Here is a 27993-nt window from a genome sequence, read left to right as displayed (position 1 = left end):
ACAGAGGTGCTTACCATGTATTTTTGTGATCAATGTGGTGACTATCACAAGCATGCAAAGTAGGCTTCGTGATATTGCTGATTTTAGTCCCTGTTCTGCTGTAATTTTGATGCCATGTAAACATGTTGCTACAGAGAGATCCATGCATAATTTGAGATACTTCAGTAAGGGTGTTTTGAACATATGGTTATGCTCTATCCATCCATGGTCCTGGTTGCAATTATGGAGCAGTCTAGCATGTCATTTTTGAGCTCTACTTTTGCTTCAAAATGTTTCCTGGCAGATTGTTTACATGTTATTCAATTTGGCCAAGGTTGTTGTAGTTGATCCGGGTATGCTATGATGTTGTTCTTGCCATGTATAGCTTCTATGACATGTCTTCTTGATGGATGTATGCTTAGTTTATCATGAGATGCTCTGTAGTTAGTGCATCGAGCTCGCGAAGGTGCCTTCGCAATTCTGTCAATGCCATGCTTTGTTTGCTGAATTTGTTAACGAAACTTGCTATGTTCACATGGGTGCCATCATATTTTCTGATCCTTTTTGGCTTATGGTTAGTAAGGGACTTTTGATCTATGCTTTGAGTAGATTCATGCCATGTCTTGTTTGGCTATTATAAGTTCCTGTAGCTTGTTGAGAACTTGCTATAAACATTGCTTCGTGATGCTGTTTATGCCATGTCCAACCTGATATTTTTTGCACTTTCACCATGCTTGTTTGAACCTGTTATGATGTGATTTAGCTGTAGCTCAGTGTTCCTCTTTTGTTAAGCATCTCATGTAGATCACTGCCATATGCTTTGTTTTTATGTTGGGGTGCTGTAGCATAGTTTCTTGTTGCGTGCTAAGTAGCATCGTGCTGTTAATCGTAGCTTTGTGCCATTCTTGTCTTGCTTGCCATTTGCAAACCGTGCATCCGTTCCCGGCGATCTTTATATCGATTTCAACCGAAATCATCCCATTTTTTCAGCGGCATACTTGGTTTGCCAAGTTGATGCCTTGTTCATCATCTTTCCTTCCGAAGCACGCATACGCATTGCATATCACATCTCGCATATCATGACATGTATTGCATCATGTTGCTTGTGCATTGCACCGTGATTTATTGTGGTTCCTTTTCTTGTGTTCTTGCCTTGGATAGAGCCGGGAAACGAGTACGTGCACGAGGAACCTGTTGAGAACGCTAACGAGGATCAAGCCTTCGACTACTCTGAGAACCTTGCAGGCAAGATGACCATACCTTCGATATCACTTATATCTTTGCTTGCTAGTACTCGCTCTATCGCTATGTTAGCTCTACCTACCATCGTGGGTGTTATAGAGTCGCTGAGATGCATAATCATCGATTATTTTGAATGTTCTCTATGAATTGCCAGGCATGTGTGTTTGATTGCAATGTACAGAAACGCTAAAAAGCTGCTCAAATTCTTTGTACTCCTTCTGTTCCTTTTTACTTCGCACATTCTGAAAGTGCATACTTTTTTGTATAAGATTGGTAAAAGTAGAGATATACTTTAACTACAGACAAAACTTGTATGCAGACTAGAAAGGACCGGAGGGAGTATATGTGAAACTGCTGCAAACGAGGTGATCACCCGGGGAATAATGCTAGTACGTATTTTTTTAGATGTTCATCCAATGCCAGTGATACAGGAATTCGAATTAATCGAAATAAATTCATTCATACACGGTCGGATTTCACATAAACATGCCGGATTTCATTACATTTCATACATTCTTCAACAAAAAAAGGGGTGCGCTGAAGGTATAATTAATTAACCGAAGCTACCTACCTGTGTTCCGCTGAGCCGAACAGAAGCTTCAGTGACTTAATTGCAGGTGCAGTTGCGTAACTGACATGTGGCATGTTGGGCCCATGTGTCAGTCAGCCAACTGTACCAGCAGTTAAGTAGAAGCAGCGTTCTTCTCCAGCGCAGCACTCCGACTCCACGTCGCCACCAAGATGCTAACCGGCCGTCAATGGTCAACCCGCCTAGCTTGGCTTCAACCGGAGGGTAGCAGCGATGGCCTTACTTGGACCCGAGCGGCGGCGACCTACCGTGTTCTACTCTTCCTTGTTTTCTGTGTGGCGCAACCTCGTTGGCAGCGGGGCGGGGCCTCGGCGGAGCCGGCGATGTCCTCTGTCTCGTTGCCGGCGGGCGGTGCCTCAGCGGAGCGGTGGAAATCCTCCCCCACGTTGCCGGCAGGGTGGGGCCTCGGCTAAGCCGACGATGTCCTCTACCTCGTTGTTGGCGGGGCGGGGCCTCGGCGGAGCCGGTGGTGTCCTCTGCCTCGTTGTTAGTGCCGCGGGGCCTCGGCGGAGCAGGGCGTCGTCGACGCCAGCGGAGCGGGGACTCATCGGAGTCGACATTGTCCTCTGCCTCATCCTCGGTCTCGCCAAACAATGCCTCGCCCGCTTCATCGCCCTCTTTGCTAGCATCTTTGTAGCTGCCTGCAGCCTCCGCCACCAGCATGCGGTACCGCCAGCGCTCGAGGCGGCCCTTGCGGGCGGAGCAGTACGAGTCGAGTAGCGCCTCCTGCTCCGCCTGCTCCACGGCGATCTGCTCCTCCGCCTGCAGGTGCTCCTGGAGGAGATGGTGGTTGTAGGCGGCATTGGCCTACGCCTCCCAGAACTGCTCCTCATGCATCTGCCTCACCCTGTCCATATATTGGGCACGGGCCTCACCGATGGTCATGGTGCAATGCACTGGCGAGGATGGAGCGGAGGAGGGGGTTGGCGCCGGATCATCGACTACCATGTTCTCCATTGGGACGTCGTCGTCCTTCGGCTGCCTGCCGGCCAGCCGGTCGGCAGCAATGGCTGCCATCTCCTTGTGGTACGTCGTCCGCCCGTCCCGAAGAGCGCCGGAGCGCGAGGAAGCCATGGTGGGCAGTAGTAGTGTGGACAGGAGAAAGGGAACGGATCCGGATGACTGCGGCTATGGCCGGCGCAGCAGTTTATATAGCAATGATGGGCGGGCGAAGGGACGGACGTGTGGCGCCGGAGTAGCCGCCTCGGCAACCGCGTATCATTAATGTGTGCGGCAGATGGACGGACGGACGACACTTGTGTTGTTTGAAGGCGAAGCAATCGCCTGCAGCAGGAAGCGGGGCGGCCTGCGCTGACTGTTTCGGGTGAAAAGCGCGCACGGGCGAGGAGATGACTTTACTTGGATAGGATGAGAATGGGGACCCACCAGGTCCATAGCCTCACGTACGCAAGTGCCTCCTTATTATATATATATATATATATATATATATATATATATATATATATATATATAATTTATTTTGCTTCCTCCTGTTTTCCTGACATCACGGTCCCACACCATTATCAACCTATGTACTCCCTCCTTTTCGGTTTATAGGGTTTATCTCAAAATTTTAGTTTTTCCATTTTATAAGGCTCAATTTGGTTGTTTTCCATCACATGTTCAGATTCCAAGGTGCATTAAATCATTGCATGCAGGTATTACGAGAAAATTGACCAATGCATGTACTTTATGCATGCATGCATTGCAATTAATGCATTAATAAACATAATTTTGTGAGGATAACAAGAGCATTAATTAGGTGCTTTTGCAAAACTACAAAAAGTATTCCACCACTCGCCATCTACCTTGAATTGAGCATTATAAACCGGAAAGGAGGGAGTAGTCAATAAACGAGAGAATTGCACAAGAAGCAGCCGACAGCTGGGACCAAGCAGCTCGAGCATTATTTGTGTTTTTTAGGTGTGAGCACTGCAGAGTTTTTCGATGTTTACCCCAGATATTAAATTTTCTCTTCTGAACAACAACGAAAACATCGCTGCAAGTATTAACTGGGCGGGTTGTGGTCCGTCTAGCCCAGGCCAGATATCCAGCCCAGATATTAATTTTTTCAAGCTGAAAATGGCTAGCTCAGCTATACTTTTTTAGGAATACCCAGGCAAGGTCAAGTTGTTATTCTCCGCCCCGCTGGGCTGCAAATCTTTCCTAGGAGGGATGCATTAGGCTTAACAAGAAAATGGGCTTTAAGAAATAATAAATGGGATGTAATTCTAAAATCTGGGTAGTAACTATAAAAAAATACACCAAACCGTGATTACTTTATAAAATATTATTTTGGATATTGAAAATTTTAATTTCGTTGAAATGGGCTGTACTTTTAACAAACTGTAAATGGGCGGCTGGAACAACAAACCACCGGATTCGAAGGCTCCGTGCAGCCTAAATCAATGGCGGACCGGCGGCAGAGCAAAACAGGAAGGAAACAAGGATGGGGAATGCGTTCCTCACCGCAGATTCAGATGCCGACCGTCGCGAAGCGGAATGCGCCACCACCAGGAACCATCGCGGACGAGGGGGAGGGGGAGCGCGAGGAGATTCGAATGGAAACCGCAGAAGCAGAGGAGGAGGAAGTAGTGCGGGCGAAGAGGGAGAGGGGGTGAGTGGGGATCGTGCGCATTGGGCGAGATGGACGGTTTCGGGTGGACCCACATGTCAGCGACGGAGATTGAACGTAACGGCTAGCGCCACCCGCGCTGCGCGCAACAGTGACGACGCGGGGCGTTGGATGCGGATCGAGCGGCTATCGCTCCGTGCGGATTTGTTGCAAACCATCAGTCCAACTGGTGGTTAGATTTCTCGTTTATATAAATTATTTTATATGACTGGTGGTTAGATTTTTTGTTTATATAAATTATTTTATATGCCTAATAATTAAGAGCCAAAATAGATGGACGTAGAAACGCGCGCCATCAATAATATTTAGTGCTGTTGGAAGCAAGCCAAGTCAACAGATCCAGTCACAGTCGAACCGTTGGCCTTTCCGTCGCAACGCCGTCTTCCCTTCCCCACCCACACCAGTCGAGATTCAATTAACTCGTCTCCCAGGCGACACAACGCCGACGAGGAGGTCGAGGCGGCGCCGATGGGTCTGCTGGAGGTGCCGCCGGAGGAAACCAATCGTTGCGTGCGCGGATGCTGCCGTAGCGACGCCATCCCGCTCCACCTCCCCGCCGCGTCCTTCTCCCTTCTCTCCCCCATCGCCCGAGGTAACCCCCGCCCCATCCTTCTTTCTCCTCCCCCCTCCTCCCCCACCCATTGTTTTGATTTGTGAGGAATGGCGTGTGGCGACGGGGGGAGGAGAAATGGTACGACGATGTGACGTCACATGACGCGCCGTGCAGGGTCGGAGAGCACGGTGTACGAGGCGCGATTGGGGGGCGAGCGTGCGGCGGCGAAGAAGCCCGTGTTGTCCACTTCCGACGACCTCGATAAGTTCCATTACCAGCTCCAGCTTCTATGGTCGGTAGTCTCTCTTTCACTACTCCAGCGCGCATGCGTTATTGTCTAACAAATTCCCCATATCCCCAGTGGCTGCAAGGGAAGCCATTGCTCAAAATTGATGCGCATTTGCTCGCTTGCAAGAGACATCTGATTGGGAATTATGGAGAGGATGAGCTAGTGTGCTTGTGCTGCATTTAGTTAGGCTGGTCATAGTGGGAGTAACATAGGTAGTAACATAGATGCCACATAAGCAAAAATGTTGATGTGGCAAGTAGTTAATGAGGAGAGAGCCAAATAGAGTAACCTAATATGTTACCATCACATAGCGTTTTCCAATGCAAAATGAGTCTACAAGACAATAAATGAACATGTGTATGTTACTACACATATGACACTTCCCACTATAAGGGTAGTAACATAGAGTAGTAACGTATGCATGTTACTACTCTAAGTTACTCCCCACTATGACCAGCTCTGCTCACACGACTGGAATAACATTGCAGCATGTGAATAATAAGTATATTGTAGAAAGCATGCAATATTATGTATGGTTGCAAACTGTAATGAAAGGCGTGTTTTGTTAGTGGTTGTTGCTAAGATTTTGGTATGGGGATAGTAGGTAGTCTTGTTTTTTGTTGGCAATGTTGTATCGTAGGATCACCAATGTCATGAAATCTGTATATTTAAAGATAATTATTTTATAAATTACAAAAATAATTTATGGAGGACAAATTATTTTAACGGCTCTTTAATTGTATTGTTCTTAGACCATGATGTGTATTACACCTCATGGTCTAAGAACAATCTGATTATTTTTTATAGTGGTCTAAGAATAATTTTAAATGCTTAATACACCTCATGGTTTAATACCTGATATGTTTCACGATTCTAACGGTGCTTTGATCTCTAGCACGATATGATAGTGGTAGCATCAGATTATGATACATAGTGTGATTCATATCTTTTCTCTCACATAGTATCTTAATATCGTTCAATACTGGGGATTGATTCCGAGCCACGGGAAATCCTCCAAAAACCCTGGTTCGAGATCTGGGGGCCTGGCTTGCGTCTACGAGGCTACGAGCTAGGCATGGTGAGGACACAGAGAGTTACCCAGGTTCGCGAGGCTAGGCTTGGTTGTATTTGCTTGTGGACCGTGCTCCTGGAGCTACAAGATGAGCTAGAGCTCGAGAGTGCTAGCAATGGCGCTAGGGTTTTGGCAGGAGGCGATGAGCCGATCCCTTGCTATGGTGGCCACACTGCCCCTTAAATAGATGCCTTGGGCCTCTTCCTCGAAAATATGAGTGGGAAAGGCTGCCACAGGGCGGCATTTGAAAGGGGACAGGCGCCGGTGCTTCTCCTGACGAAAGGTGGTCTTCGCCTGCAAAAGGTGCTATCCATGACGCGCCAGGGGCTCCACGATGACCTCCGTCCTGCCGTGCCACCGTCTTGGTCTTCTATCAACAAAGGGAAACCCTTGGGACTTGCTTTGGGGGCAGGTTGGCACAGCTGCTCCCTTAGCACCAAAGGGGAAACTGTCCTGGCCGCGCAGTCTGGCGCCTGCTTTATCAACGTCACCCACGTGACGGGCGGCACCCGCTGTGCAGGCTTCCTCGGGTTACCCCGGTTCGCGAGGCTGCTGGCTTGTGGCGCCCGTTGGTGGGCCGCCCTATAACTTGGGCCAAGTGGCCTTTCCTGGGCCGTAGGCAGGTGGCCCGTGGTACCCCGGTTCCCACTGGGCCGACACTATGATCCACATCGTGATAATATGAACTCTGGTTACTGCTGCATTCAACTTTTGGTCAGAAATGATTCTTATATCCTGAAGAAGCTGCTAACATCTTTTAGGATTACTATTAGTTGCTCTCTAATTTCCTGGATTAATTTGTGGATTTCAATTTATATGCAGTGAGCTGGATCATCCAGGGTTGGTGAAACTCATTGCAGCACATGCACGTCCTCCAAATTACTTGATGTTTTTCGAATATTTTGAGCCTCCAAACTTGGCAGACAAGATACATGTTGAGGAGTGGAGCCCTTCTATCCAGCAAGTGGTCACGATTGCCAGCTATCTAGGTCCCAGTTTGTTACAGTTATAGTTTTCCTTGAGTTTGTGTTTAATATATATTACCTCCGTCCCAAAAATCTTGTCTTAGATTTGGATGTATCTAACACTAAAATGTGTCTAGATATATCTGTATCTAGACAAATCTAAGACAAGTAATTCGGGACGGAGGGAGTATTATGTTTTCAGCTGTTAGAATAAAGTGTATATCTTGGTTTGAGTTTTACGCAGAACCAGTTTTTTAGAAGCTTGCGTTACCTGCAATTATACTTTTTGTACATAGCTGTAAACGATCACATGTATCTGTTTTCTTGAATATATTTTCTACACATTTTTTTATACATATCTCTTTTCTTGACTCGGGGGTGTTTTTAGCAGTTTCATCTGTTAATTCTTATCCAAGGGTGAATACAAAGCCTTTCAGTCCCAAACAAGTTGGGGGTATGCTAGAGTTGAAACCCATAAGATATCGAAACCAAGTCGTGGTTCTGGCATGTGGATAGCTAACTTCTACGCACCCCTGTCCATGACCAAATCTTTGTTGATATTCCAGTCCTTCAGATCTCACCATATCCAAGGGTGACTAAACGACAAAAACAATTGGTAGCATTTAAGTCCAAATAAGAGAACTTTGTACTTTCACTTGCACTTCTTTTTGACCCTGGTACTTTAGGAAGATTTTTACACATCACTGTGCACACTGTACAACTTTTTTTATGTACTAAATTGTTCTGTTATGTTGCTTCAATAACAAGGCAAGTTCATGTAGTACCAAAGTTAAGCAAGAACAGATTTGTTGTAATTTTAAATAGACTTAAACAGAAAATAATGTTCTCACCATATAAAATACAAAGACAATGACTAGATCAACTAAGCAGTGAGGTTAATTATAGGTAGCACCGATGTTTATCTATTTCAGAAATAGTAATGCATGGCTTAATTTTCTTTATTCTTTCTAGGTAACATTATGCTGGATCTAATCAGTGTTGGATGTCAGCTCTTGCAAAACCCTTGAATTACCAATTTGACATTGCTTTACACTGTATTGTTACAGCAAAGACTCTCCAATACCTACAAATTCTTGGGATAGTGCACCGAGATATAAAACCAGCAAATATTTTGGTATGTCCTTGCATTTTTCTTGTATCTTTGTGTCAGACAGTTGTCAGACTGTTGAATTACATTCTTTGAGCACATAAGGATTTTCTTATCTTTATTTAATGCATTGATTTTTCTATAATTCTGTACAGCTAGATAAAGACCTCCTTCCACATCTAGCAGATTTTGGCTTGGCTATGTACCAGAAGGATATTAAAAGTGTTTCAGCTGAGAACTGGAAATCATCTGGCAAGCCTACCGGTGGTTTCTATAAAAAGAATATGGTCGGGACACTAATTTACATGGCACCAGAAATTTTGAGAAAGGATTTACATACAGAAAAATCAGATGTTTACAGCTTTGCAATATTAATAAAGTAAGGCATTTTTCTTATGGAATTAATTTAAATCAGCCCTATCCAATTGTTCCTGTCATATAATTACAGTCCATACTACATTGCCTGAATTTTTTTTTTGAAATCTTTGTATCTATATCCTGTTGACCGAATGCTTCAACTGGTGTCGCTTCTAAGACTGCTCGTTTTATCCACAATTTGACATCTCAGAAGATTTTAGATTAGTGCAGATACCATATCTATATTGGAGGGAGTGCCATATCCCACATAAATCCATGTTGCATATTGTACTTGACGTCATATATCGTGTCCAACACATGTTGGATAATGACGTTAGTGTGGCATTTCTGTGGCATGTCATTAGTGCTGCATTCACACTGTGTTCAGGGGAATAACTATTACTGAAAATTTATGTTATTTCGAGTACCGCGTTCTCTTTTCTTTGTCAAAACACATTGACTTTATATTCATTTTTTGTTTGGATATTAAAGTGATGTTATACAGAAGGGGAGCCTTGGCGCAGTGGTAAAGCTGCTGCCTTGTGACCATGAGGTCACGGGTTCAAGTCCTGGAAACAGCCTCTTACAGAAATGTAGGGAAAGGCTGCGTACTATAGACCCAAAGTGGTCGGACCCTTCCCCGACCCTGCGCAAGCGGGAGCTACATGCACCGGGCTGCCCTTTCTATATTAAAGTGATGTTATACACATGTCTAATTGAGGTTTCTTGGGTTATATATGTGTATGCCCATTAATTTCGAGGGAAAGTAGGTAAATAACATGAAAACAAAACTAAATCACAGTAACAATTAGTGACATTGCAAAAACCATCGGTTTCAAAATCATGTTGCAAAAGATCTATTATGATAAAGCAACATTTTTGTCTCTCCTGGTGTTCTCATATCTTGGTGCCCTACTGAGATTTATTTGGAGCCAAATTTTTACTAAATCTCCCATCTCTAAGGGGCTATTCTCATACTCCCCTACCTATTTTCTCCTCTTCCCCTTTTATTTTCCCATAACCACCGGGCCAGGTTTGCCATAGGAATTTGTTGTCATGTTTTAGGTAGATAGTTACAAGTACTACTCTAGCCCGACTGGCAGAAGCACTTGGAACAGACCCCTTGTTCCAGGGATCAAATCCCACATACGCACCTTTTTGAGGGCGGGGTCGACCGATTTTGACATGGGAGGAGTCCGTTAAGAGAGACCTGAAGGATTGGAGTATCGACAAAGAGCTAGCTATGGACAGGGGTGCGTGGAAGCTTGCTATCCATGTGCCAGAGCCATGAGTTGGTTGCGAGATCTTATGGGTTTCACCTCTAGCCTACCCCAACTTGTTTGGGACTAAAGGCTTTGTTGTTGTTGTTGTTGTTGTTGTTGTTTTAGGTAGATAGTTCATGCTCCATAACAAAAGATATTTATAATTTTGTATTTTTAGATGTTACTCCCTGATTTCCCTTCTAATTTTATCATTTTACAGCGAGCTTCTTACTGGTGTTGTGCCTTACACTGATCTGCGAGCAGAAGCACAGGTTCATTTTTGTTGCTTGTTCAATAGCTCCAGTGTTGTGGCTCATTTCATAAACAGCCATACTATGGACTATTTGTGTTTTGTATGATTGCTTTGGTATTCTATCAAATTAGATTTTTTTTGTTTTAATGATTTCTTCCTAATCTAACATTTAAATGGCCAGCCAGTATAGAACTCTTAAATGGAGTAATCATATGGTAGATTCCTAAACTTGTGGTTTGGTCAAGTAAGTCCATAAACATGTAAATTGCACATTTTCACCCAACAGCTTGTTTATGTGGTTCGTCACAGTTCTGAAGCTTGCCAGCCTGGCTAGTTTTGCTTGAATGGCAGGTTGATCCCATTCGGCATGGAGTACACGTGCATTGCACATGCATCAGGTGAAGATCAATTAGTTCCATCCATCTTGAAAATCGAACTCTGGTGAAGATCCCATTCGGCATGGAGTTCACGTGCATTGCACATGCATCGGCCGAAGATCAATTAGATCCATCCATCTTGAAAATTGAACTCTGGTGAAGCTGACTTCTCCATTAGTCACCCTCCCCTTCCACACGAAAACTAAGTATTAGCTAGCTTTTCCCACAACCCCCTTTGATTTGATCCTGGACTCGGCAAAGTCAGCATGCAATATACACAAAGGTTAGGTTGGCTGTTTTTAATCTGCGGTGAACAACTGAAAGAAGTTGCTGGGTGAAAATGCTACCGGCGGCTGTCTGAAGTGCATTCAGTGATGGGCTCAGAAATGATATAAATGCACATATCCATATGAGCTACTTGACCACATCATGCTAGTCTCTAGACCCACATCATAATTATAGTTACCTATAGCTAGCTAAGCTGAGCATTTTATGTTCTCTGCAAGTAACAGCTTGCTCTATCTTTCTTTAGGCACACACCATTCTTGAAATGACTTACACTGAACAGCAACTTACATCAGCTGTTGTTTCTCAAGGATTGCGCCCTGCTCTGGCCCTTCCAGAGTCTGGCTCTCCACCAAGTCTCTTGTCACTTATTCAGCGCAGCTGGGATTCTGATCCTGAACGAAGACCATCATTTGGAGATATAATTGAAGAGTTAAATGTAATACAGAAGCATTTAGTTACATATTCTTGCCCTCTATCATCTGGTTCAGTGAACTTGAGTCGAAACAGCAAGGCAGAAGTACACCATTATCAAGAAGCATTAAACTGGTTTAACCAAGGGGAACTGTTAACAAAGAAAGCAAACAAATTAGACTATGCAGTGAATCCTTGGTCTAGTTCATTTGATCAGTCCTCTGTCTCTGTGTATCATCCAACTTTGAGCTGGGGATCTTTTGCAACATGTGGACGAAGAGAAACAATGGAAGATACTCATTTTATGCTTACCTGCATGTCTGAAGAAAAAGATGTGCATTCCTTTGGCATTTTTGATGGACACAGAGGTTCAGTGTTTCTTAAGTCTACATTTTGATTTTTACTATGTTTGCATTAGCATACATTACACAATATTCTTACAGGTGCGGCAGCTGCTGAGTTTTCTGTCCGAGCAGTTCCTGGATTTCTCAAGCAATTTGGACACACTGCCAGGTTCGGGTTGAATACAAACTATCTATTTTTTTTTCTGATAGAGTGCATATTTCAACCCCCAACTCTTGCCCTAGTCTAATTTACAACCCCAAATCCAATACCGCGTCTACATTACAACCCCCAACTCTTAAAACTGACCAGGATTCAACCCTCCCCTCCCCATTGACCATCCAGCCAGCAAACCACATCAGCAAAAAACTAAAATTTCCAGAAAAAATCTGCAAAAATAAAAACATACTGGAAAAATGGGGGAAATCTATAAAATAAAAAAAATGTAAAATCAAAACAATTGTAAAAAAAAAAAGAAAAGTAAAACCCATCTTTTGCAGAATTTTCTGCCCAAATTTAGTCAAATTATTTTTTCCAGAATTTTTTGAAAAAATTCTGTTAAATCAAGAAAAAAAATACTAAGCATCTTCAAAAGGTTGTGATTTTTTTTCGATTTTACAGATTTTTTAGAATTTTCAGAAAACAGCCCCGAACCTTTTTTTTTTATTTTCCAGATTTTTGAACTTTTTCCTGGATTTTTTTGATTGTTTTTGGAAAATTTGAACTTTTTTTGCTAACTGGATGGTCAACGGGTCAAAACCGGTCAACAGGGAGGGGAGGGTTGAATCCTGGCCGGTTCTAAGATTTCAGGGTTGTAATGTAGACAATATTGGAGTTGGGGGTTGTAAATTAGACTAGGGCAAGTGTTGGGGGTTGAAATATGCACTTCTCTGTTTTTTTTTCTGTTCTTAATTTTCATGGATTTGTTGTTCTGTGTAGCCCGATTGATGCCCTTGCAGAAGCATTTGTAAGTAGTGACACAGCATTTAGAGAAGAGTTAATTGCTCACCAGAAGTCAAAAAGGATAATCCAGAAAGACTGGCATCCTGGTTGCACGGCAGTGACAGCATTGATAGTGAGAAACAAACTTTTTGTAGCAAATGCTGGTGATTGCCGAGCAATTCTCAGCCGTGCTGGCAAACCATTTCCTCTGACTAGGGTTGGCATCAATTCTCTTTTCTTTTCTCACAGTACAAATTAGCATATAATGCAATTTCCTTTCTATTTTGTTTTGATAGGATCATGTTGCTAGTTGCCCCAAGGAAAGAGAGCGTGTTATAAAGGAAGGGGCTGAAGTCAGATGGCAAATAGATACATGGCGAGTCGGTGCAGCTGCTCTTCAGGTGCTCACTTTGTTTTGCTTTTTCTCACACATGTACCGACTTGAGCACACTGAACTGATCAAACTTTTGCATTTAGCAACAAATATCTTACTGTTTCTTAAAAAAACATCATGTTTCTGTGGTATGTACTACATTGCAGAAACAACTATTAAAACACATCTAAAGTTAACTTCCACTTTGGAGGTATACTTAAGTGTTCTGTGAGATCCGACATATAACATGATTAAGGAAAGGAACAAATTTTAATCTAATGCATGTTGAGTTCTAACTAACACGGCATCTACAGCTACAGGGTTAATTTTTTTGTCGAGATTCAAGATTATAGCTATCATGTCATATACGTACATCCCAAATTCCCAATAGGAGGCCACCAAGGGGCAAGGCAATAGTTACTTAATTACTATTGTCTCTATGATTTGTTCGATTAGTTCCTTTTCTTAGGTTTAATTTTAGCCATCCCTATAAAATAGATTGCATTCATATCTTATCATGAAGCAGAGACTAAATAAATCAATTTCCCTCTCAAAAAAATAACCTATTTCCCAGTTTTTTTCCTGCCTGCCTTTGGCATGTGGCTTCCGTCGAGCCCTTCGCCTCTTCGGGCCAGGGTCCACCTCGAGCAGGCCTAGCGCCATTAGCACACAATGACTGGTTTAGGTCTTCAAGAAAACTAGTCCAGTACTCTGTTTGGTTAAGAAGGGTGGTGAGGATTATCCGCATCGATGCGTGGGAGCCACATAGGATTAAAGGGAAGGTTTTGAAAGTTTGAGGTTCGTTTTAGACTATTTTGAAGTTTAAGAACGCGGAGTGTACTGGGGTCTGGGGGTACCCACCCAGATACTAGAAATTTTGAAAAGCATATTCAAATATGTTTTGAATTTATGCACCGAAAATCAAGGAGCCCCAGTTTATGGCAAATGCATAGACATATTGCAAGATTAGTAACTTAATCTAGCTCCCACATTAGTTGAGATTAAGCTTTTTTGTTTGTCAATTAATTTGAAGGAAACGTTCAATGGTAAACGGTCAATGTATGATGGCCCCACCTATTTCTGTTTATACTTTATTTATGTTGTAGATAGCCTCTTGGACTGTTTAGCACTTCAAAGTCAGATAATTACATACATATTCATACAGTAAGAAATCCCAGCAATCTGTCCGTGGCAGCAGCAAAACTGGAAAGATTGACTATGTATGCTTGCTGAATGCTTCACACTAGATGTCCTGTGCTATAATTTGTGATGAAGAACATAAATATCTACTTCAAAACGGTCCTATTGAATGTTTAAGACCCAGTTATATAAATACACCTTTACTTCGCTTATAAAACCTTTGAATCCAATTTGACATAACAGATGATCTACCTTTACCTTGCAAACTTCTTCCTACAAAAGCTTATCCAACTGTAACTTAGGTGTAGTTGAAAGTAAAGCATGCTCCTATGGGAAATGTACACAGTTTCTCTTACATTTTCTCCGAGCATCTCTAGCAGACACCGTAAAAAGCCGCGACCCGCAAAATAACCGCCAATATACGGGTTGGCGCGGAAAATCCTGCCCGACTAGACCCCGCAAACACGTCTGACCTGTAAAAGTTTTTGCGGGGCGCGGCATAATTCCCGTCCCAACCCGCGAAAACGCGGGTCCCCTCCCCCCGGCCCGCCGGCGCCCTGTATATAGCGGGAGCGGTTGGTGGGGAGGACATTCCAGCCCGCGCTTTTCCCCACCCACCACCGCCCCTCTCCTCCTCGCCCCGCCGCCCAAAGTAGCTGGCGGGATCACGCCGGAAGGCCGCAACACGCCCGAGGATGCCCTCCGCCACTTCCTCTTGCGTCGGCGGGCCGGAAAGTTGCAGATCGGCGGTTGTTCGACGCGGGCGGCCAGATTTGACTTTTCCGGCCACCGGTGGCTGCGCCAAGCGATGGATTGGTCGGGGAGCACCCCGCACAGCCCCGACAAAGCCCCATCGCCGCATGCAGGTACGGGTTTGTCCTGTAGCCGCCGTCGACGGTTTGCCAGCAGGGATTCAGCCGGCCGTCCGCCGGGCTCGGCGCTCGCGCAGCGGCTCGTTGGCTCGCCGATGCCGCTCATACAGTGCGATGACTGCACGCGGAAAGTGTTGCGGCTAACTTCGGGCATGCCGAAGCACCCCGGATGGGTGTTCTTCAAATGCGAAAACGACGGGGTATGTGTTGTTTTCATTCGGCTTTGTCAGCTTATTCTTCGGTTCAATTGCGATAGCTCATTTTGAACATCTTCATGTGTGTAGAAAGATGGATGCTCATTTTGGTTTTGGGAAGGAGAATACATTGATTTATTGATAGAAAGAAACTTAATAGATGTTCGTGCACTCCTTAGTAGAATTGAAGCTAATGATGCAGCTGCATGTGCAACTAGAGAAGAAAATAGAGGGGAAGCAATGTCTACTTCTTTAGAACCAAAGAAGAAGAATGAAGAATGCAAAATCAAGAATCCGCAGATGAACAACGAATGCATGGAGAAGATATTGGTCCAACTAGTGGGAGCGGTTATTGAAGTTGGATATCTTCTAAAATGCATAATTGTGGTTCTTGTTTTCTTTGGTCTTGCTATTCTAGCAAAGATTTGGTGAAGTACATGTATCCAATGCCGTTGAAAAAGCAAAGAAATGTATGTTCTTGTGCGAAATTGAATTGCAAATTTCGGATTTGCGGGCTGGCGGGAGCGGCGCCCGAGCAAACCCCGCAAAGCCGACCCATAAAAGAGCATATTCCGTGAATATCCTTTTTTACGGGTCCGTTTTGCGGGGTCCGATTCTGCGGTCGCTCGCGCCAGCCCGCAAAGCCGTTTTTCCGCGAACTGTAAACGCGTTTTGCGGGTCGGCGTTATACGGGTTCTGCTAGAGATGCTCCCATCTTCTGTTTCCAGTAGTTATGCATCACCTAGATCTTCACATTCAACATGGAAAGTATGTTTGAAGATTTCTTTACGAATGCAGAACTCGCCTGATGTAGATTATTCTACTCTATTTATTTATTTTTTGAGAAAATGCAAAAGCCTTGCATCTTGATGCATTGATAGAAAGAAGAGTTTGTGCAAGCACTAAGAAGGGCAACACCGGGTGAAATACAACATGACACCTGTAATCACTAGACACCGCCCTCGCGGGAGCAATGCCACCAGACCCCTCGCCCCGCTGTCACCCATTGCTGGCTTCCATCTTGATCGTGTCAAATAGATGAGCTAAGCTGAGTTTACCGTCCTCGATGATTGTGCTGCGTTAAATAGATGAGCTAAGCTAAGTTGACCGTCGTCAATGATTGCGCTGCGATGCTCCCAGATGCACCAAGTGACCAAGATTATGGAAGGAGAAAGAATAGAAGGTTAGGAGTGTTGGAATAACAACTTGATCATATTATCATGAGGCAAAAGCCATCATATATACATGTACAGGGGAGGCTAATGCAAAAGGCCAAAGGCCACCATAAATATAACTCTAACACCCCTCCTCAAACTCATGGTGGATCCACAACACTTAGTTTGGAGAGGTGAAATCTATGTTGCGCTCTAGTCTGGGCCTTAGAGGGCACATACTGAAGAGCAATAACTTAGAGGGCACATATTGAAGAGCAATAACTTAGAGGGCACATACTGAAGAGCAATAACATGATCCTGCACCACAGCAGCACACACATAAGAAGCATCAACACCAATATGCTTGGTAAGCTCATGCTTCACGGGGTTCGGTGCAATAATGATAGCACATGTACTGTCGGACAAGAGGGTGGTAGGTGTAGTAGCAAAAACACCAAAATCCTCCGGTAACCATCGTAACCAAGTCACCTCTGCCGTCAGAAGAGCCATAGCTCTCAACTCGGCCTCTGCACTCGAACAGGAAACTGCAGTCTGTTTCTTCGTCTTCCAGGTAATAAGAGAACCACCAAGAAAGACATAGTAAGCAGAAAGTGAACGGCGATCCGAAGGATCACTAGCCCACGTAGCATCCAAATAGGCCTGGAGCTGTAACGAACTGGAACGGGAAAAAAGAGAGATCATGCCGCGAAGATATCGTAGAACACGAAGGTGTCTATAATGAACTGAAGTGGGAGGGAAACAAACTGACTCAGAATATGGACAAAATAAGAGATATCCGGACGAGTGACAGCAAGATAGACAAAACTCCCAACAAGATGACGATAATGCATCGGATCAGACAAGAGCTCACCATCAGAAGCGCGAAGATTAACATTGAGCTCCATAGGAGTCTCAACAGTGCGCTCATCACTAAGAGCCGCACGAACAAGAAGATCTTGGATATACTTTTCTTGGGAAATAAAAAAGTCATCAAAGGTGGAGGAAACCTCAATCCCAAGAAAGTACGAAGAGGACCAAGATCAGCATAAGAAACTACTCACTGAGATGGGCCTTGACAAAGGCAATGTACTCAAAATCGTCGCCAGTGATGATCATGTCATCAACATATAGAAGAATAAGAGTGCAACCACGAGCAGAAAGGTGGACAAACAATGCTGGATCATGAGCACTGGGTGAAAAACCGGCTGCAGTGACCACAGAGGCAAAACGCTCAAACCAAGCGCGAGGGGCTTGCTTAAGGCCATAGAGAAAGCGACGAAGACGGCAAACCATGCCACCAGGAACTAAATACCCAGGTGGTGGCTGCATATAAACTTCCTCACACAACTCACCATTAAGAAAGGCATTCTTAACATCAAGCTGAGACACGGACCAGTGGCGAACAGCGGCCACGACGAGAAGTGTGCGGACAATGGTCATATGGGCCACAGGAGCAAAAGTCTCATCGTAATCATGACCATGCTCTTGCCGAAAGCCACGAGCCACAAAACCCACTTACAAGAGATGGGACGAACACGGGGAGGAATAGAAACCAGATCCCACGTCCCAGTGCGCTCAAGGGCAGCAATCTCCTCTGCCATCGCAAACTGTCATTCAGGATGAACAACATCTTGATAAGAAATCGGCTCAAGAATAGTCGAAAGACCATAGCGAGAAGGAGAATATCGGTCAGGGGGTGGACAAGGCCGAGAATGAAGACCATAAGTCGACTGAGAGGAGGAAGACGACACATCAGTAGACTCATCCACAACACGTGGACGATGAGTATAATGGAAAGGAAAGGAGGGAAGAGGTGGAATCACTGGAGGTGGAGAAGGGGAAGGTATCAGTGATGGAGGTGGAGAGTCATGCAATGAGGGAGGAGAATAAACCGTAGGAGAGGACGGTGTCGGATCTGCAACAGTGGGACGAGGAGTAGGAATACTGGGCACGGAGGGAGATGTATCCGGAAACATAAGAAAAGAGATGTCCTTCATGTAAAAGGCCGAGGAGGATGGACGCGGGTAGAAGGGACGAGACTCATCAAAGGTTGCATCCCGAGAAATACGCATCAGGCGACCGACAGGATCCCAACACGGATAGCCCTTTTGCTCATCACTATATCCGAGAAAACACACACTCAACAGACCAAGCGATCAGTTTGGTGCGTTCACGAGGGGCAAGCAAAACATAACAAACTCAACCAAACAAACGAAGCGATGAATAATCAGGAGAACGACCAGAAAGACGCTCGAGATGAATACTACCCCGTAGAGCAGTAAATGGCTGAATGTTGATGAGATAGGTGGAAGTGGTAAGAGCCTCAGCCTAGCAGTGAGGTGGAAGAGAGGTGGCGATCATCATCGCACGCGCTGTCTCAAGGTGACGATGCTTGCGCTCAGCCACACCATTTTGAGCATGAGCACCAGGGCAAGCGAACCGAGTAAGAGTACCCTGCTCAGCAAGGAATCCTCGCAACGCATGGGAGATATACTCACCAGTTGAATCTACGCGAAAAACACGAATAGGAGTGGAAAACTGGGTACGAACCATAGTAGCAATTTTTTTGTATATAGATAAGACCTCACTACAAGAAGACATGAAATAGATCCAAGTGTATCGAGAAAAATCATCTATGAAGATAATATAGTAGCGATGACCCCCTTTCGAAGCGAAGGGAGCCGGACCCCAAACATCAGAGTGAACGAGATCAAAAGGGCGCTCGGACACTGACTCACTGTGAGGATAAGGTAGCTGAATCTGCTTACCAAGCCTACAACCCAGACAGTCCAACGAAGCGTTACCAGAGACAGACCCCAGAACACCGCGATGAACCAAAGACGAGAAACGAGAACCACATAAATGGCCAAGACAATGATGCCACTGCCAAAAAGAGATGGTAGATGCATCAACAGGGGCTGCGATACTGGCGGCAGTGGCAGCAAAGGGAAGACGAAGCCAGTCAAGCTCCGAGAGGCCATCAGAGCATCGAGGCCCAGCACTAAGCAGAGCGCCCGTGCGACGATCCTGAACAGAACAGGAATCAAAGTCGAGAATGACCCTACAACTGGAGTCAACAATCTGACCACCAGATATGAGTTGCATGGTAAGTCAAGGAACATGAGCGACAGAGGGAACATGAAATGAAGAAGTGCTAAGAGTTCCTGGACTAGCTACAGGGAGGGGAGTGCCATCAGCCATAGGAACACAAACAGGAGACTCAACAGGTCAAACGGAGGTCAAAGTGGAAGAATCATAAGTCATATGGAAAGACGCTCCAGTATCAAGAATCCATGGGGATGTACCTGAATGGGTAGAAGGTGGTTTCTCAATGCCAGAAGAGTCAATCACAGAAACTGCAGAACTTGTAGCGAAGAATCCCAAGCAGCAAGGAGGCATCGCAGCTGCACAATCTCACGCGCAGACAGGGACACGGTGGAAGAGGTCGAGGTAGAAACACTTGCCGACGATGAGCAATCGCCACTATCTATGGAAACCGCATGTAGAGTCGATCGAAAGTAGCGAGTCGACATAGAGCCACATGTGGAAGCCATTGGGAGAGTCGACGTAGAGCGTTACCGCCGCGTGCGGAAGCTGCGAGAGAAGTCAACATAGAGTGGTCACGGCCGCGTGCGGAAGCTGCGAGAGGAGTCGACGTAGAGCGGTCACTGCCACGCACGGAAGCCGAGAGAGGAGTCGGCGTAGAGCAGACACCACCACTGCGGGCAGAAGCCGTGAGAGGAGTCGACGAATAGCGCCCATCACAGCCTGTTGAGGACGCCATAGGGGACAATGTCACAGACGGATGAGCACTAAGCATCGAGTGATGACGTATGTGTGAGACGGGGTCAATGTAGGGAACACCTCGATAGACATTGCACTCATTTTTTTAAGCAACTAGCCAAGACGAAATGCGCCGCCAGAAAGTAGGACATCAGTTGTACAAGCTGAGCCGAGTGGTCCACAGGAGCTGAGCCAAGCCGAGGCGGTTCACAGGAGCTGGGCCAAGCCAAGCACAGGAGCTGAGCCGGTTCAAAACAGATCAACTACTCACTGTCGATCTGAAGAAGAAACTAGCGCACAACCACTACAGCAGTGGATGCCCGCGTTGATGGGGCCGACGGCGGATGTGCAGAAGGCCCGCGGCGACGAAAAACGGGCGGGGCAGGAGCCGGAGGTCACAGCAGGGGGCGGTAGACACCGGGAGTAGAGGAACAGCTGGCGGATGGCGGCGGGAAATCGGCAGCCGGCATCGGGATTTGGTGGACGCAGGAGAAGTTGGTGGCGTCAAGCCTAGAGAAAGCACATGCGGCGGCTGGGCCAGAATGCCAGATGCAGGCGCCTACGCCAACGCGCGGCATTGGGGAGGAAGGCTGTAACACCCACGATGCGGCTATATCTCTCACGTGTCGAGGCACGACTTAGAGGCATAACCGCATGGTGGTTTTGTCGCAAGAAGGGTCATTTTCACACAATCCCATGTAATGAACAAGAATGGGATAAAGAGTTGGCTTACAATCACCACTTCACACAATGAACATATAATTCATACATCATTCAGAGTACACACATAGTCCGACTACGGACGAAGCCAAAAGAAAAGAAGATAACCCAACTGCTAGATCCCCGATCGTCCCAACTAGGCTCCACTACTGATCAACATGAAACGAAACATAGCAACGACCAAGAACTTTGTTGAGCTCCCAACTGAGCTCGGTTGCATCACCTGCACTGGTATCATCGGCATCTGCAACTGTTGTGATAGTATCTGGTGAGTCACGAGGACTCAGCAATCTCAAAACCCGTGAGATCAAGACTATTTAAGCTTATGGGTAGGAAGTGGTAATGAGGTGGAGTTGCAGCAAGCACTAAGCAAATATGGTGGCTAACATACGCAAATAAGAGCGAGAAGAGAAGCAACGGAACGGTCGAGAAGCTAGAAGTGATCAAGAAGTGATCCTGAAACTACTTACGCACAATCATAACACAAAGACCGTGTTCACTTCCCGGACTCCGTCGAAAAAAGACCATCACGGCTACACACGTGGTTGATGCGTTTTAATTAAGTCAAGTGTCAAGTTCTCTACAATCGGATATTAACAAATTCCCATCTGCCACATAATCGCGGGCACGGGTCTCGAAAGTTTAAACCGTACAGGGGTGTCCCAACTTAGCCCATCACAAGCTCTCACGATCAGCGAAGGATATTCCTTCTCCCGGGAAGACCCAATCAGTCTCGGAATCCCGGTTACAAGACATTTCGGCAATGGTAAAACAAGACCAGCAAGACCGCCCGATGTGCCGACAAATCCCGATAGGAGTCGCACGCATCTCATTCTCAGGGCACATCAGATGGGCAAGACGTCGGGTTGGCATAGACCCTGGTTGCCCAGGGGGCGCCGGACATCGCCCGGTTCGGACCAACACTTAGAGAAGCACTGGCCCGGGGGGGGGGGGGGGTAAAATAAAGATGACCCTCGGGGCTGCAGACCCCAAGGGAAGGTTATAGGTTGTTAGGGAAATGGAAAAAACCAAAGTTGGGCCTTGCTGGAGGAGTTTTATTCAAAGCGAACTGTCAAGGGGTTCCCATAAACCCGACCGCGTAAGGAACGCAAAATCAAGGAACATAACACCGGTATGACGGAAACTAAGGCGGCAAGAGTGGAACAAAACACCAGGCAAAAGGCCGAGCCTTCTACCCTTTACCAAGTATATAGATGCATTAATTAAATAAGAGATATTGTGATACCCCAAAATGATCCTGTTCCAACATGGAGCAATCTTCAACTTCACCTGCAACTAACAATGCTATAAGAGGGGCTGAGCAAAAGCGGTAACTTAGCCAAACAACGGTTTGCTAGGAAAGGTGGGTTAGAGGCTTGACATGGCAATATGGGAGGCATGGTAAATAAGTGATAGGTAACGCAGCATAGCGATAGAACGAAGCAACTAGCAAGAAAAGATAGAAGTGATATCGAGGGTAATGGTCATCTTGCCTGAGATCCCGCAAGGAAGAAGAACGAAACAATGAAGTAGACGAACCAACGTAGTCGAACGAATCCTCACAAACGCAACGTTACCGGAACTATCAAGGAGAAGCGCAACCGGAAAAAAGCAAACAACATGGTAAACAACCATCACATAAACATGGCATGATGCACAATCAAGTATGATGCATGTCCGGTTTAATGAGGCATGGCATGGCAAAGTGCACAAACAATACTACAAATTAAGTGGAGCTCAATATGCAACGAGTTGCATATTGACGAGACACCACATTCGAGTTATTTAGTTCGCTCTCGTTTAGGTACACAACAATATTAAATGTTGTTAAACATGGCAAGATGTGAATCATAATTAAACTAACTAAATAGGCAAGTTTAAATGAGGCCGGAAACTCAAACAACAATTTCGGAAAATCCTCATGTGCATATTTCGAATTTGGTACTGTTCTGCCCTAAACCATATTTTATTGTTGTTAAACAGGAAAATAAAGTGCAACAAGTTAATCTATGCATTTTTCCGCCCCATTTACATATTAAGTTTATTTAAAACCGAGCTACGGTTATTTAGTTATGAAATAAATCATTTTAGCATGGCATTTGAGCAAATTCAAACAAACAGCATTTTAAACATTTTAAACAGGGGGTGAAAGTTGCATATTATGAAACTAGATGAAATTCTAAGTATTTTACATATATAAATTATTTACATATGATGCATAGTTCATGAGTTATTATATGCATGAAGTTAGAGGGGTTTTCTGCGAATCTTTTAATTCACTGGATAAATAGACAAATCGTCCTGGCAAGGAAAAAACACACAACGGGCCGAATCTGCGATCGGGCCAACAGGAACAGGCGCTGCGGGAGGCAGCTCACCATGGGCTGAGGCCCAGGTCGGTGGAGAGATCGCGGTCAACGGGGGGACGGAGCGATGGGAACGGGAGGAGAAGACAGGGGTTGCGGGTGCGGCCCTCTGCTCGACAGGGAGTAGAAGCAGAGCAGCGGCGGCGCGGGCAAGTCAGCGGGGGGACGGAGCGATGGGAACGGGAGGAGATCGCTGGATCTAGGCGGCGGGGGCCCATCTCCGACGATGGTGGCGCCGGCTGGTGCTCCTGTTCGAGGCAAGGACAGAGACGGAGATTAGAGGGGAAGAAGCAGAACACAAAGAAGAGGAGGCAGGGTACGGCGACATGACCTGGGTGGTCGCTGGCGGATGGCGTCCATGGCGGGGTTGCGGTAGCGGCAGCTGGTCGAGCTCCTGCTTGAGGAAGGAGGCGTGCAAGGGGCTCGGCTGTTGGGGTCTCGAAGTGAAATAGAGGATCGAGCAGCAGAAGGAGGCAGCATCGCTAGAGGCACCAGGGACTTGGCGCGGGTCTTGGGGCTTCGGCGAGCTGAGAAGGTTCGGCAACGACGGGGATGGCCTGGACCCAACGGATCCAAGGCCAGGGCGGCGTCGTCGGATGGAGACGAGACGGGCACCGCTTGAAGCTTCGGCCGTGGCTCCTGTGAGGGTTCAGAGAGAGGAAGAGAATTGCGTGAGAGGGAGAAAAACAGATGGAGGAAGGAGAAATAAGGGGAGGCGTGGGGTACTGGCCTGGCCGGCTTGGTCCAACGACGACGCTCACCAGCGACGAGGTAAGCAGGAGGACGGGGAGGCTGGGGATCGAACCCCTCTTGATCTGGATCGAGGAGGGAGTGGGAGGCGCGGCCTGCGGCCTGCGGTGGAGATCGAGCAGAGGAGGCATGGCCTCGGGCTCGAGGAGGGAGGAGGGTGTAGGTGCCGTGGGGAAACGAGGCGGAGCTCGGGCTGTGGTGGTTGGTGGGATGGGGATCCCGATGAAGGAGGGAATCGGCGGCGATGGGACAAACTCCCGAGGAACAAGGAAGAGTGGGTGGCGGCGGCGGGTGAGGAGATGGATGGATTGGACAGCCTAGGGTCTAGGGTTTGACTATTTATATAGGTAGGTATTAGGGTAGGGCTATCTCGTCCCAACGATCGTAATCAGACGGCTGAGAAAAATATAGGTAAGGAAGTCCAATTAAGAAAACGGAGATGTTTTATAGATGTTTGGGGATGATCCGGGCCCATCGGTCATGACCGTGCGGTTCGGGTTCGGGGAAGTTTCGGACGCGCGGGAGGGGTCTGTGCGCTGTGCAGAGGAACAAGGCGATCGCGTGCAAGTGGGTGGTTGGTCTCAGAACGGTCAACGAAGACAAGCGGTGACGACATGCCACGGAGACAAGGAGAGAAGTGACAAGTACGAACGGCTGCGAGTTTTATGAAAACATGCAGATGCAATGCGATTGATGACATGAAATGAAATGCATGACATGAACAAAATGCAAAACGAAAGACAAAAACCCAACCACGGAGGAAAAAACATAACACATAGCCGGAAATGTCAAGAGTTGGAGTTACAATTATGGAAAGTTACATCCGGGGTGTTACAAAGGCGTGGCTGCTGGTGGAGGCGCAGCCCGATCCGGAGGACTTGCTGCAGCCCGATCTGAACGGGAACCAGGATGGATGGGGGCAGCAGCAGCGATGGAGCCCGTCGGGATCAGAACGGCGGCCTTCACGGGAGCACACTGGAGCACATCGGGGGCGTAGGCCTGCAGCCTGTGTGAGATGTAGTGGCTAGGCCTGCAGCATGCGGGTGGGAGGAACAGCAACGGCAGCTGGCAGCTCAGCGCGAGATTTGATCGGAAAAGAAAACCTAAAGCCCTAATACCATGTTGGAATAGCAACTTGATCATATTATCAGGAGGCAAAAGCCATCATATATACATGTACAAAGGAGGCCAATGGCCAAAGGCCACTATAAATATAACTCTAACAAGGAGATGGGCCATTGTCTCGGGCTGGTCACAGACCCCAACATGCGGGCTGCTCGGTGGTCCAGCAACGGTCCTGGCAAGCAAGCCAGACGAAGAACTTGACTCGAGGGGGATGTGATGCCCCGAGATTGAAATGGGGAAATTTGGGGATGAATTGCCAGGGTTCGTGGGGTTTGGGGGTAGGTAGATTGGCATAGAGGAATAAGGAGATGCGCTAAAGCTACTTGGTCTAATTTAGCATCTCATTTCTTCTCATTCATGTCCGGATCGGCAATATATAGTCAGCACAGGTAATTAATCAGCTGATGACGAGTTCCTGGTTTGTCCCATTAGCTATTATGTATGGAGTGCTTCCTAATGAACGCACATTGGCTCTCAACCTAAGTCACCAGCCTTGGCGACAACCTGCTGGCCAGCGTCTTCGCCACCAACTTGGCGAAGATGTAGATGAGGCTGATGAGGCAGTAGTCCCTAGGAGCCGAGGCATCCGATCTCTTTGGCAGAAAGATTAGCGGGCCTGATTCAGTCCCTGGAACCCACGCCCAGACATATTTGTTTATTTTGGAAATCCTCTACAGATTTATCAGTGCGATTAATTGTGTCAAAATCATTTCTTATCCTATTTATGCTGAGAAGATGATGCTTCAGAACTGTTGTAGTCTTGTAGAAAAATTTACAGAAAAAAAATGTAGTTTATAAAAAGTAATGTCTCTTCTTGACAGGTTACAAGGTCAATTGGTGATGATGATCTCAAGCCAGCAGTCACAGCATTACCTGAGATAACTGAAACTGATTTAACAGCTGATGACGAGTTCCTGGTTTGTCCCATTAGCTTTAGCTGTGTTGCTGTGTTCAGTTTATTATCCTACATCAATGCGATATCTTTTTGTAATACATTAAGCTCTATACATGTACTACACAATTATATCATGTGCTTATTAGTTCATTGATGTTTATTTCTTCATTATATCAGCTTGAAGTACTTACTTGGGTATGGTGTTTCTTTCATACGCTAGTTACCAATTCTTAGCAATATATAATTGTAAATTGCAACCTATGAATTGGGTGTTTATACTAGGCACTCAAGTAAATAAAATACAAAAGCTTCTCTTGTAGTCTTTTTTCCTGAATGAAGAAGACCCGTGACAAGTAAATAACAGGCGTAAATTTAATACCGGTGTGAAACTCTCTGGTGCTCCCAAGTGGGGCCCAAGCAAAGATAATAGGTTAGGGTGGCCTGAGTTCTGTTACAATGTGAAATGAAGGCAAAACTTGGTGGCAAAGTATTTACAGAAAGATTCTTTAGTGATAGCTGTGTAAGAAGGAACAGTATAAACAGTGAAGGCAAAATTTAGTGGTTAACCCATCATATCGATGATATTCATATGTTTGGGGAAATATCATGGATCTGACGATTTAAAAGATCATGGATATGATGATCTAATATGTAAATTGTTCTGTTCCTGAGTTGCATAAAGAAAATGTTGCATGCATTAGTAATAAGGTCTTTTAAATTAATTCTATACTCGTGAACCTTGGTGAGAAATATCTAGTATCGGTGCTAGCAAGTTGCAATGAATGTAGTGGACTGTAGCATCAAGCATTCATCGGTGGCAACTTGATTTGATTTTGATGTGCTGTAGGTCATGGCTAGTGACGGACTCTGGGATGTGGTAGGCAACGAGGATGTCCTTTCCATCATCAAGGACACTGTGAAAGAGCCTGGAATGTGCTCCAAGAGGCTGGCTACCGAGGCCTCAGCGCGGGGCAGCAAAGACAACATCACTGTTATCGTTGTCTTCCTTCGCCCTGTCTCCACAGCAGAACGAATATACTAGCCACCTCCATTCTATCAAGTAGATTATATGACCAATACACACATTCATATACGCGTACAAAGTACTCATGCTGTACTGTACTAGAAGGGACAAATGATGTCAGACTGCGCATTTTTCTTCTTCCAAGTATTTTGCAGTTCCACTGTATTAGGATTTGTTTGTATACCACGCATACAAGCTAGGGCCTGTTTGGAATACATGATATGCAAAACACATGAATTGGAAGGCATATCTGGTAGATTCCACAGAAATCGCAGGAATTGTATAACATAGTTGTTTGGATGCTCCTTAGGAAAAATAAAGATGCATGTTGCATTGGACTTCTCAAAACAAGTAAAAACACGAGGTTTGAGCAAATGTTAAAATTCCTATGAATTTCAACACCATTTTCATGCACAGATGCAACGAGCAGTAGAACAAAAAGTCCAAACTAATAAGGTTGTGCAATCCACATATACTTCAACATCTCTATGAGATGCCAACATGTTCTATTCACTCAATTTGCATGCTTCAAGCTTTGTCTTGCCCTTGTTGTTAGTCTGACTGCGTTCTTAGTTATTATTGCTTTATTGATAGTAATTGCATCACATAGGCCAGGGTGATAAAAAGTTAATATGATCTAATGCAAAATTACTATTCGTACAATCTCTTTTCTTCATCGTAGACGAGGGCTAGTGTTGATTATGTGTGGAGTTTGACTTCCAAATTTGTTGTGTGTATCATGGTAGGTCAAGTACTCTTTCTGTGAACTACTGAGATCTAGGTTTTGAGCTACAGGGAAATTTCAAATTCTCCCGAGGAAGAAGAAGAACATGGCGTGTTTCAGCTTTTTTTTTGAGTCTAAACATACTTTACTTTATTGAGTAAACAAGTTCATGGGGATACAGTGTAAGTCCGGCGGGTTTAAGAGCCACA

The 27993-nt window shown here is 45.7% G+C and overlaps 1 protein-coding gene across 2 annotated transcripts; it reads left to right on the top strand.

Annotated features, from left to right (window-relative positions):
• Window positions 1-4785: 4785 nt before the first annotated feature.
• On the top strand, window positions 4786-27415 carry LOC123071242 (protein kinase and PP2C-like domain-containing protein). 2 transcript variants are annotated; one of them, XM_044494759.1, is made up of 12 exons: window positions 4786-5037; window positions 5173-5290; window positions 7182-7348; window positions 8392-8459; window positions 8588-8811; window positions 10272-10323; window positions 11214-11748; window positions 11824-11893; window positions 12662-12881; window positions 12961-13065; window positions 25963-26058; window positions 26884-27415. In XM_044494759.1, the coding sequence occupies exons 1-12, from the start codon at window positions 4914-4916 to the stop codon at window positions 27076-27078; spliced, it is 1974 nt and encodes a 657-aa protein (XP_044350694.1). In that variant the 5' UTR covers window positions 4786-4913; the 3' UTR covers window positions 27079-27415. The 2 variants fall into 2 exon arrangements, with proteins under 2 accessions (XP_044350694.1, XP_044350695.1); XM_044494760.1 differs by lacking the exons at window positions 25963-26058; window positions 26884-27415 and adding an exon at window positions 15426-15447.
• The last annotated feature ends 578 nt before the right edge of the window (window positions 27416-27993 follow it).

Source organism: Triticum aestivum, chromosome 3B (genome assembly GCF_018294505.1).
Source record: "Triticum aestivum cultivar Chinese Spring chromosome 3B, IWGSC CS RefSeq v2.1, whole genome shotgun sequence".
NCBI classification, from domain to species: Eukaryota; Viridiplantae; Streptophyta; class Magnoliopsida; order Poales; family Poaceae; genus Triticum; species Triticum aestivum.
Note: the sequence above shows the minus strand (reverse complement) of the source record. Positions and strands in the feature narration are given on the sequence as shown.